General features: G+C 37.1%; 1 protein-coding gene across 1 annotated transcript in view; it reads right to left on the bottom strand.

Annotated features, from left to right (window-relative positions):
• QSER1 (glutamine and serine rich 1) overlaps positions 1–13,267 on the bottom strand; it is a 78,102-nt gene that overhangs the window by 43,330 nt on the left and 21,505 nt on the right. The window contains 2 exon segments of the mRNA XM_036860373.1: positions 683–844; positions 1,244–1,356. Coding sequence (XP_036716268.1) covers positions 683–844; positions 1,244–1,356 — 275 coding nt within the window.

Below are 13,267 nucleotides of genomic sequence, written 5' to 3'. Positions count from 1 at the left end.
AAGTACATAATATATCAACTTTTAATGGCTTTTATTAAAGACTGACTTACTCTGTTCAGTTAAGGATAACTTTACATAACTCTAATGATGAAATCAGTTCCAAGACTGTTTTTTTTACTGTACCACACCTATCCAGCCCAAAGTCACTAAAAGAAATGAAATTTAATCTTTCACCAACCGCCCCCCACAAAAGATAAATATGTGAAGTGATAGCTGTGTTAATTAACCAGATGTGGGGATTCTTTCACAATGTAAATGTATATCAAATCACCACAATGTACACTTTAAATATCTTACAGTTTTATATGTCAATTACACCTCTATAAAGGTGAAATAGGAAAAAAAAATAAAAATAAAAATTTAATCTTTCCTCCTCTCAAGTAAACAAGTAACTACTTAAATTGCTAGATAAAAACTTTATATCTAGGATTTATCTTTAACAATTACCTGCCTTCTTCAACTTGCTAGTTTTCATCAGAGTGCTAAAACTGAATTTCTGCTAGTAACAATTTCTTGAATTTTGTCCACCTTAAAATAGTGAAAAATTCCAGGTTTTAAAGTTCACTGGAAAATCAATAATTAACATCACTCTCAGCCACACTACTATAATGACAAGACTATCAAAAGTGAAATTTTATCCATATTTTTAAAGGACTTAAAAATTCTGAAAACAAAGAATCACCTGTCTGCCAGGATGGGGCCCTGAATTGTGGTAAAAGAGTAGTTCCTGAAGAAGCAGCCTGAGCAGTTCGGGATTCAACAGCAGAGAGAAAATTCATCACTGAAGATTCTTTAGTGTTAGTGCTGGCATTGTTCACACTAGTATCAAATATTCCAGAAAGACCTACATTTGAAGATAAAATGTATCCCAAAGTAAAAATATATGTTAATATAAAATGATATTCCGGATCCTATTTTAAAAAGGAATCTCTGACATTTGAGGCCAGAAGTTCTACAATCCTAAACTGTTTTATTATGAATAGCAACAAATATTAATTTGCTCAAGCGTAATTATAATTTAAAATCTACAGAGATGCATGAAAAAAAGATCTCCCTACTAATTAGTTATACAGATATTCCCTAGCAGTAAAAGACAAAGCTTTTAATCTCATTTTCATTTTAACATTTCCCATGAAACCGTTATGTCTGTATACTTTCATAACCCAACATGTGAAAATTGATTTTTCTGCTTATTCACTAAATGTACCCAGATTTGTGGTATATTTCACAAGAGAATTTTTACCGGTTGGCTGAGGTGTGGCAGCATATCCAGGAAGCTGATGAGAGGCTGCAAAAGTCTGTCTCTGAAGGAGATCTGTTTCAGAGTGAGAAGGATGTCCTTCTTCATAGCTTAAACTAGAGGATGATAAAAATAAATGACAAAAAACACACAGCTCAAACCAGATGATCAAAAAATTTCTAGGAGAGCAATTATGAAAAGTAGCATAAGTCTTTGACTAAATTCCTGACCTACAGATCAAGAGATCAAACACAGTCTGACAATACTGTCAAAATGCGGGGGAACATATTGAAGATACACTGGGAAGAAAAGTAATACACAGCATTTTTCTTAGTTCAACTTTACCTAAAACAAAGTCCTTTTACTGGAAGAGGTAACATGGTACATTGGGAAGAGCAATATCCTGGAAAATAGGAGAGCTGAATTCACTGTCCAAGTGCTATTACTGGCTTACCATGTGATTTCAATAAGTGACTCTATTACTGTTGGACTTACCTCCTCACCTGTATGAATAAGGGACCCAGATAGGATAATCTCTAAAGTCCCTCTAACTCTAACAGTCTCTGGAATATAGTAGATAGTTCAAATGAATTGATAATTAACACTATTTCCCAATAACTCTCCTAGAAAATTTCAAGCTTATACATCTTGAGAGTAATTCAGAACGAGATATTTTTCTCCCCTTGATTTTTATTCTGAATATTTTAAACCCACAGAAAAACTGAAACACTACAATGAATAACCTGTATACCCATCACTTAAGTTTCAACAACTGTTAACATTTTGTTATATTTGTTTTATCTTTATACACAGACATATATACTACTTTCTTTTAATCTATTTGAAAACAACTTGTGGACATCAAGAAACTGTATCCTTAAATAATTCAGTTGCATCTCCTAGGAATAGGACATTCAGCTGTATAACCAAGTATCATTATTAGACTTCAAGAAATTCAACACTGTCATTATAACATGTAATACAGAGGTCACATTCCAATTTTCCTCAATTGTTGTCAAAATGTTTGATATTTTAAAGCTCTCTGTAGGATGCAATCAAAATTCAACAATTATATTTGGTTATGTCTCTTTACATTTAGAACAGTGCCTCCACTCTGCCTCTAATGCCAGACCCCTTTTGCCTTGACTTCATGACATGGACTTTTTATTTTGAGGAATCCAAGTCAGCTGAATGTAAGCTATCCCAAATTCTGGATTTGTCTGATTGCTACTTCATGAGAAGTACATAATGATGCTTCATAATTCTTATTGCACTCATGAGGACACACATAATGTCAGTCTGTCTCACTGGTGATGCTAAACTTGAAGTGGTTAAGGTACTGTCAGATCTCTCAATGTAGTTACTTCTTCTCTTTGAAATAAGTATGCAATTGTGAGGTGTTACTTAAGACAGTGTCAGTATCTTGTCCCAACAGCTAATGGTTTCAGACACCCTGCATTCATGATCTTCATTTCAATTACTGCACTGAAGATTAGAAACAGTAGTCTTCTAATTACACTACCTTCCATATTTAAAAGTTAGCATTCTTCTATAAAATAAAAATTAGATTTTTTCCCCTTTTCTCTCTCTTATCTATATACATACTTAAATATAATATATAAAATATATACTAATATGTTTTTTAATGTGTATACGTTGTGCTTAAAAAAAATATCATTGTAGACTCTTCATATTTAATTTATAGTGTCCCTTCAATCTTGTTTCCTTTTGACATATCCTCCTTGGTGCTCAGACACATTCTTACCTCCTAGCACAAGATGCTTCAGGTTCACCTTGGTTTTTTAACCCTGTACCACACCTGAAATCAACCATTTCTACTCGGAGTTTTTTAGTGGGCAATGGCATTTTGAAACCAAGATCTGGGTGTCAGGTGTATTCAATGCCTGAGGTGTCACTGCTTCTAGGCCCTTTAAGTGGACAAAGCTAGGAAATACATGTCTTTTTAAAAACATGAGTTCATAATGACAACTCTAACTCAAATCCAATGTAGTATTCCTCACCTTCCTCCATTTCACATGTATTTCCCTTTTCCTACAGTCAGAATCCCAGTTCACAACTACTGATACATCAACATATTTACTCATTAGCTCTATCCGAAAATACTGTAACACAACCTCTTTCAAAAACAAAACCATCAAGTAAAGTTAAGTATTTCTTCACAGTACTTTCTGTCTCAAGATCATGTCCCATTAAGTATATACAGTTAGAATACTGATGTGAAAGTTAAGTAAATGATTGTTTTAGTTTGAAGATTCAATTTTAGGATTAATTTAAAATCTATTTTAAACTTTATAAATCAACTTAAGGTGTAAGTTACATACAGTAAAGTGCACCCATTTTAAGTGTACAGTTCAATGTGTACACATTTTTCGATAAATGTACACACCAGTATAACCATAATCCCAACCAACTTGCAGAACATTTCCATCACAACAGAAGGCTTCTCATGCCCCTTTGCAGTCAATATCTTTTTCATCTCACCCCTGGCCCCAGACAACCACTGGGAAACCTAATGTTATGAAAATTTAGGCTTGCTTGTCCTAGAATTTCATATAAATGGAATCATACAGCCTGTACTCTTTTGTGTCTGGCTTTTTTTCATTTCAGCATAATGTTTCTGAGATACATCCATGTTGTTGCATACATAAGTAGGTCATTCCTTTTCATTGAATTATATGAATTTATCACAATTATGTTTATCCATTCACTTACTGATGAACCTTTGGATTGTTTCTAGTTAGAAGCTACTATGAATAAATGTACTACGAACATTTTGTATACGAGTCTTTTGTGGACATATACTTTCATTTCTCTAAGTTAAATATCCAGGAATGGAATTACTGGGTGATAAGGTAGGCGCATGTACCATTTTACATTAGCATCAGTAATTAATCAACATTCCGTTTTGCTTTACATCCTTGTCACCACATGATCTTTTCAGTCTTCTTAATTTTAGCTATTCTAGGTAGGTTAAGTGGTATCTCACTGTGGTTTAATTTGCATTTCCCTAATAACAAATGATGAGGAGCATCTTCTTATATGCTTATAGACTATTCTTGTAGCTTCTCTTGTGAAGTTTGTTCAAAGATTTTGCCCTTTAAAAAAAACTGGGTTGTTAGCCATCTTACTGGGTTGTAAAAAGTTTTTAAAATACAGTCTGGGACTTCCCTGGTGGGGCACTGGTTAAGAATCCTCCTGCTTATGCAGGGGACACGGGTTCAATCCCTGGTCCGGGAAGATCCCACATGCCACGGAGCAACTAAGGCCATGCGCCACGACTACTGAGCCTGTGCTCTGGAGCCCGCGAGCCACAACTACTGAGCCCGTGCGCCACAACTACTGAAGCCCGCGCACCTAGAGCCCATGCTCTGCAACAAGAGAAGCCACCACAATGAAAGGCCCGCGCACCGCAACGAAGAATAGCCCCCGCTCGCCGCAACTAAAGCCCGTGCACAAACGAAGACCCAATGCAGCCAAAAAATAAATAAAAATTAAAAAATAATAATAAAATGTTTAAAAATAAATAAATAAATACAGTCTGGATCCACATTTTCTTTGGTCAGATAGATGTATTGTGAATGTTTTCTTCCAGGCCGAAGTTCTAACCAATTAATTTAATTGTGGTAAGAGCACTTAACATGAGATCCACCCACTTAAAGAATACAATACAGTATTGTTAACTATGTGCACCATGTTGTACCGCAGATCTGTTCATGAACGATGAAGAGCTTACTCATCTTGCATTAACCAAACCTTTGTATCTGTTGAACAAATAGATAGGCCTGTCCTCCTCTGACAGGCTCCCATTCATAAACTGCGCGGCCAGGTTGCCCACCAGCCCTGGCCGGACGCCGCACTCCATCCTGTCTGCTACTTGGACGAGCTGCCTGGCGATGTCCCAGATGACTTCCTCTTGACTCTCAGAATCTCCCACAGCGGCGCAAGGCAGGTGGGAAAAGACCAATGCCCTCAAGGCGTGGAGCGTGCCCACTTCCAGTAATTCATTATTTTTTATTGTGGAGTAGCACTCCATTATATAGATGTACCAAAGGTTGATGGTTGTTTTAAATCCGTTCATCAGTCAAAGGACCTTTGGGTTCTTTCCTGTTTTGGCAATTATGAATAAAGCTGCTATAAACACATGCCTAAGGTTTAGTCTGAACATAAGTTTTCATTTCACTTGAGTAAATAACTTAGGAGGGGGACGGCTGAGTTCTATGGTAATATGTTAACTTTAGAGAAACTGCTTGTTTTCCAAAGTGGCTATACCTCTTTGCATTCCCACCAATAATGTACGTCTGGTCTGGTTACTCTACATCCTCACTGGCACCAAGTATTTTAAGTCTGTAAGTTGTTTCTTTTCCTTTTCTTTTAAAAAATTTGAGCTATTCTAATTGGTGTGCAGTGGTATCTCACTGTGGTTTTAATAAGCATTTCCTTAATAACTAACAATGTTGAGCATCATCTGTTTATCTACCATGCAGAAATCTTCTTTGGTAAAGTATCCACTCAAATCTTTTGCCCATATTTTATTGGGTTGTTTGTTTTCTTATTAATGTTTTAGGAGTTGCCTATATACTCTGGAACCAAATCCTTGGACAGATACATATTTTGTAAACATTTTCTCCCAATCTGTGGCTTTCATTCTCCTAACAATGTATTTAGAAGAGCAAAATAATTTTTTATTTTATGAATTGTACTTTTGATGTTGTAGCTAAGAAATCTTTGCCTAATCCAACATCTCATAGATTTCTTCTTATGTTTTCTTCTAGAAGTTTTATAGTATTAATTTTTCCACTTAGGTCTATGATTCATTTGGAATGCATTTTTTGTACATGGTGTGATGCAAGGCTTGGGATTCTTTTTTTTTTTTTAATTTGGATATGCAATTATCCCAGTACTACTTATCAAAAAGATTATTCTCTATCTACTGAATCTTTACCTATTGAAACTATCTGAACCTATGTCCAAAAAAGTCAACTAGCCATATATTTGTGGTTCTGTTCTTAACTACTGTGTTACATTGATCAATGTCTGTTCTTAGGCCAATAACACACAGTCTGATAAATGATTCAGGTTGTACAGATTTTCTAATTTTGTTCTTTTTCAAAATTATTTTGTCTATGCCAGGTATTCCCATATAAATTTTAGAGTCAGCCGGTCAATTTCTACAAAAACACTGCAATGACTCTATACATCAGCTGGGGAAAACTACCATCTTAAGAGTATTGAGTCTTCTAATCCATGAGTATATCTATTTATTTGGGTCTTTAATTCCTGTCAGCAATCTTTTGTAGTGTTTAGTGTATGATTCTTACAAATATAAATCCCTAGGTATCTCATTTTTGTTTTGTTCTAAATTTTTTTAAATGATATGTAATTCCCATACCATAAAGGTCACCCTTTTAAAGTGTACAAATCAGAGCTCTTTTAGAATACTCAGGGTTGTGCAACCATCAACATAACCTAATTTTAGAACACTTCACTGCCTCAAAAATAAACCTGTACCCATTAGCATCACACCCCATATATCCTCCTCTACCCAGCCCCTGGCAATCACTAATTTTTCTGTCTCTATGCATTTGCCCACTCGCAACATTTCATATAAATGGAATCATATTATATTATATGCAGGCTTTTGTGACTGGCTTCTTTCACTTAGCATAATGTTTTCAATGGTCATCCATGTTACAAACATGGATATATCAGTACTTCATTTCACGGCTGAATAACATTCCATTGTATAGATATACCACATTTTGTTTAGCCATTCATCAACTGATGGACACTGGGTTGTTTCCACTTTTTGGCTATTATGAATTATGCTGTGATGAACATGCACATACAAGTTTTTGTGTGGATGTATATTTTAAATTCTCTTGGGTATATACCTAGGAGTGGAATTGCTGGGTCTTATGATAACTCCATGTTTCACATTTTGAGGAATGGCCAACCAAACTGGCTGTACCATTCTACATTCCCACCAACAATGTTTAATGGGTTACAATTTCTCAACATCTTTACCAATACTTGTTATTGTCTATGTCTTTACTTTTATTATAATACCCATCCTAGTAGGTGTGAAGTGGTATCTCATTGTGGTTTTGATTTTCAGTTATCTAATGATGTTGAGCATCTTTGCATTTTCTTCCTGACCAAACAAACAGAAAGAGAGAGGGGGAAAAACCTTACACTTATGGGGATATGTCACAGGGACAAAGAGGCAAATTGAAAGAGCTCCCAATGACCAAAACTGGAACATTTTGAGCAAAAAAAACTTAGTAGTATATATCTGTGAGTCCATACTGATAAAATTAAATGACTAATAAATAAATAGAGGAGGAAACACAAATCTCCCTTGAAGAATTCTAAATAATTTACGTAGCAACTCTACATTGAAGGAGGTGGACCATAACTCCCCACTCCTTAATGGGCTGCACATAGCAACTTTCTTCCAAAGAGGATAGTACTGAAAGGAGGAAAAAAACAAAAGAGTAACTTTACAGTGCAGAAACCTGACAAACACTACCTCAGCCAGGTGGTAAAAATCAAAATCAACAGTGATAAATCACATTGATAAGATATACCCTTAATATGATGTAATGAAAGTAACACTTTACCTCTGTGATCTCCCTCTGGAGAACCCATAACTCCAGTCTGATTATGAGAAAAAAAACATCAGGCAAATTCCAAGAGAAGGGCATTCTACAAAATACTTGACAAGCACTGCTCAAAAATATAAAGGTCATCAGAAACAAGAAAAGTCTGAGAAATTGTGATGGCAAAGAGGAATCTACTGAGACAAGATAAACAAATGTAAAGGGGTATCCCTGGAGAGACCAAAAAAAGACATTAAGTAAAAACTAAGGAAATTTGAATAAACTACAGATTTCAGTTGACTACAGATTTCAGTTGACTACAATGTATCAGTTAATTACTAGTAACAAATGTACCATAAGAATATAAGAACTTAATAATAGGGGAAAGTGGGTGAGGGTGTATATGGGAACCCTGTACTATCTGTAAATCTAAAACAGCTCTCAGGGAATTCCTGGTGGACCAGTGGTTAAGACTCCATGCTTTCGCTGCTGAGGGCTGGGGTTCAATCCCTGGCTGGGGAACTAAGATCCCATAAGCCACGTGGCATGGCCAAAAAACCCCCCAAAACCCCACAAAAAACAAAAGAGGCTCTCAAAAATACAATCTACACTAAGAAAAATTTGTAAGCCATGTCAAATCTTGAAACCTCTTTAAGAGTAAGAATAATGATCAAGATAAACTGTAAATATCAGGAGGTTCTAGGGGTGGTTTTTTGTTTTGTCTTGCTTCTTAGAAATCCATGCTAACTCCACTTCTTTAACAGGCAAGGAATAATTATAACCTCCTAATTGGTCTCTCTGCTTCTGCCCTAACCCCTCCCACCCCCTATTCTCAGCCTGAGTCACTCTCTTAAAAAATGAAGTCATATGATAGTTCAATTTTTAGTATTTTGAGGAATCTCCATACTGTTTTCCATAGTAGCTGCACCAATTTACACTCCCACCAACAGGGTACAAGGGCTCCCTTTCCTCCATACCCTCTTCAACACTTGTTATTTGTTGTCTTTTTGATAATGGCCATTCTGACAGGTGTGAGGTGGTATCTTATTGTGCTTTTGATTTGCATTTCATTGATGAGTGTTACTGAACATCTTTTCATGCGTCTGTTGGCCATCTATATGTCTTCTTTGGAAAAATGTGTATTCAGGTCCTCTGTCCATTTTTTAAAAACCGGTTGATTTTTTTTTTAAAATTGAGCTATATGAGTTCTTTGTATATTTTGGATTTTAACCCCTTATCAATAGAATTAAAATTAAAAATTAAATTTAAAAAATTGAACTACCATACTAACTGGCAATTCCACTTCTGGGTATTTTTCTGAAAATTAAAAACACTAATTCGAAAAGATCTATGCACCCCTATGTTCACTGCAGCATTATTTACAATAGCCAAGATATAGAAGCAACCTGGATGTCCATTGATAGATGAATTGATAAAGATGTGGGGTGTGTGTGTGTATATATTACACATATAATGCGTGTATCACACACAAATATATAAATAAAATGGAATATTACTCAGCCATTAAAAATATGAAATCTTGCCATTTGAGGCAACATGGATGGACTTAGAGGGTACTATGCTAAGTGAAATAAGTCAGAGAGACAAATATGCGGACTCTAAAAGACCAAATAAATGAACAAACATAACGAAACAAAAACAGACTCATAGATACAGAGAATAAACAGGTGGTAGGTGGGGGGATGAGCACAATAGGTAAGGGAGATTAAGAAGTACAGACTCCCAGTTACAAAATAAATCAGTCATAGGGATGAAATGTACAGCATGAAGAATATAGTCAATAATGTTGTAATAATTTTGTATGGTGACAGATGGTAACTATTTCGTAATGTACAGAAATACTGAATCATTATGTTGTGCACCTGGAACTAACACAGTGTTGTAAGGTCAATTATGTTTAAAAAAAAAAAAAAAGTAAAGCCAAATCATGAAACTCTTCTGCTCAAATCCTTCCAATGGCTTCCCATCTCACCCTAGTAAAAGCCAAAGTTCTTACAATAATCCTCAATGTACTAAGTGACCTAACTGCTGCCCCCTTAAACCTCCAATTTTATCTATTTTCCACTCCAGCCACACAGGTCTCCTGGCTCTTTCCTCAAACATACTAAGTTGGTTCACCTCATTTCCCCTCAGGTCTCTGCTCAAATTTCATCTCACTGAAGACTTCCCTGACCACCTGATATAAAATAACATCCTTCCTCTATCCTCCCTACACATTGCCTAATCCTCTTTTCTTGCTTTATTTTTCTCCATAGCACTAATAAACATTCAACATTATTTACTAGTTTGCCTATTAGCCACTGAAATGAAAACTCCATTAGGACAGGGTCTTTGCTTTCGTCACTGCTATAACCCCATCACCCAAAATATTGGGTTGGCCAAAAAGTTCCTTCGGTTTTTAAGTTAAGAAAAAGGCACATTTTCCATTTTCACCAAGAACTTTATTGAACAACGTATTCACTGTTTTGTTCCACTACCTTCTGCCATTTTTCAGGCAACTTCATTAATTCCATCTTCTCAAAACTTTTTATATTTTTGAGCAAAGAACTGTTCCAAGTGCCTTTTACAGTCTTCCAGAGAATTGAAATTTTTTCCATTAAGAGAATTTTGTAAAGACCGAAATAAATGGAAATCCAAAGGTGCAATGTCTGGTGAATATGGCTGATGAATCAGAACTTCCCAGCCAAACTGTAACAGTTTTTGCCTGGTCATCAAAGAAACGTGCGGTCTTGTGTTATCTTCATGGAAGATTATGCGTTTTCTGTTGACTAATTCCGGACGCTTTTCCTCGAGTGTTGCTTTCAGTTGGTCAACTGGAAGAAGTACTTGTTGGAATTAATTGTTTTGTTTTCTGGAAGGAGCTCATAACAGAGGACTTCTTTCCAATCCCACCATGTACACAACATCACCTTCTTTGAATGAAGACCGGCCATTGGTGTGGTTGGTGGTGGTGTATTTCGCTTGCCCCACGATCTCTTCCGTTCCACTTTATTGTACAGTATCCACTTTTCATCGCCTGTCACAATTTGTTTTAAAAACAGAATGTTTTCGTTACGTTTCAGTAGAGAATTGCATGTGGAAATACGGTCAAGAAGGTTTTTTTCGCTTAACTTGTGTGGAACCCAAACATCAAAGCGATTAACATAACCAGGCTGGTGCAAATGATTTTCAACGCTTGATTTGGATATTTTGAGTATGTCGGCTACCTCGCGCGGTATAACGTTGATTGTTCTCAGTTAATGTCCCATTTGATGGCTATCAACTTCAACTGGTCTACCCAACCGTGAAGCATTGTCCAGCGAGAAATCGCCAGTATGAAACATCACAAACCACTTCTGACACATTCAATCAGTCACAGCACCTTCTCCATACACCGCACAAATCTTTTTTTGCATTTCAGTTGCGTTTTTACCTTTCTTGAAATAATAAAGCATAATATGCCGAAAATGTTGCCTTTTTTCTTCCATCTTCAATATTAAAATGGCTACACAAAAATTCACCAATTTTGATTTTTTTTTTTTAATTTTATTTATTTATTTATTTATGACTGTGTTGGGTCTTCGTTTCTGTGCTAGGGCTTTCTCTAGTTGCGGCAAGCGGGGGCCACTCTTCATCACGGTGTGCGGGCCTCTCACTATTGCGGCCTCTCTTGTTGCGGAGCACAGGCTCCAGACGCGCAGGCTCAGCAATTGTGGCTCACGGGCCTAGTCGCTCCGCGGCATGTGGGATCCTCCCAGACCAGGGCTCGAACCCGTGTCCCCTGCATTGGCAGGCGGATTCTCAACCACTGTGCCACCAGGGAAGCCTGATGTTTTTTTTTTAAATGCACGCTGGTATGACAGCTGTCACAATACAATCGAACAAAATTGTTTCAAATGAAGTTGAAAACAACTAGGCGCTACTAGAGCCGTCTTACGGAAAACACCAAACGAACTTTTTGGGCAACCCAATAGTATCTGGCACATTGTAGATACTCATAAATAATTACAATCTATGTTCAGTTTCAGAAGAGAAATCACCTTTAAGTTACAGCTCAATCACCTCTCAAGCAAATATGTACTGAGTACCTAACCTGATTGCCAGACATCCTGATAAGAATTGGAAAATAAAAAAATGAAGGATCAAGCTAGTAGGTCAGCCCTTTCTAGAAAACTGAATACGTGTAGACTGCTATCAATTTTAGGCATTGTACGAGAGTTTTCAATATAAAGTAGAGATCTAACTGGGCCACTATTCAATGGATTTAATTATTGAAGCCCAAATTAAGAATGTTCTACACCATACGTCATAGAGGGAGCAAAACAGATAAATATCCTCTCAATAATTATATAAAAATAAATTGGCTTTTCTTAAAAAAATAACATATATAAAGCACAATGGGATAAAGATTATACGTGATATAAAAATTAGCTTTGAGTGAAACAGTAGTTCAATGAATTTTTAAAAGCCAGTTAAAATTCCACGCTTCCCGCATTTTCGAGGGTGGCAGCGAGCGCAGATGGAGCGCCATGAAGGCCTCGGGCACACTTCGAGAGTACAAGGTGGTGGGGTGCTGCCCGCCAAACGGCCCACACCGCCCCTCTGTCCCATGCAAATCTTTGCACCTAATCATGCTGCCAAGTCCCACTTCTGGTACTTTGTGTCTCAGCTGAAGAAGATGAAGAAGTCTTCAGGGGAAACTGTCTACTGAAGTTGGGACAGCTTCATTCTCAGTAATACACTCAAAGCATTTTTGGGAGAAATCTCCCAAGGCTGAAGAACTTCCGCATCTGGCTGCACTATGACTCCTGCAGAGGCCCCCACAACATGTACCGGCAGTACCAGGACCTGACCGCAGCCGGCACCACCACCCAGTGCTACCGAGACATGGGCACCCGGCACCTTGCCCGGGCCCACTGGATCCAGATCATGGAGGTAGAGGAGATCGCAGCCAACAAGTGCCGCCGAGCAGCAGCCGAGCAGTTCCACGACTCCAAGATCAAGTTCCCGCTGCCCCACCGGGTCCTCTGTCACCAGCACAAGCCACACTTCACCACCAAGAGGCCCAACACCTTCATTTAAATGCAGGCCCTCCCCATCCCCAGGTCTGCCCAAATAAAGCTCATTGGGAAAACCAGAAGAAAAAAAAAAAAAAAATTCCATGCTTCCCTCAAAAAATTAAACATAGTCACCATATGGCCCAGGAGTCCCATTTCTAGGTATATATACTCAAGAGAACTGGAAGTACATATATGTTCACACAAAAACTCGTACATAAATGTTCATTAATCAGCAGCATTAATTAAGCAGCATTAATCATGACAGTCAAAAGGCAGAAACAATCCAAATGTCCAACAATAAATGGGTAAGTGTGATACAGCCATACAGTGGAATATTACTCAGCCAT

This window comes from Balaenoptera musculus, chromosome 8 (genome assembly GCF_009873245.2).
Source record: "Balaenoptera musculus isolate JJ_BM4_2016_0621 chromosome 8, mBalMus1.pri.v3, whole genome shotgun sequence".
Lineage (NCBI taxonomy): Eukaryota > Metazoa > Chordata > Mammalia > Artiodactyla > Balaenopteridae > Balaenoptera > Balaenoptera musculus.
The sequence above is the reverse complement of the archived record's forward strand: the minus strand, read 5'-3'. Positions and strand labels throughout refer to the sequence as shown.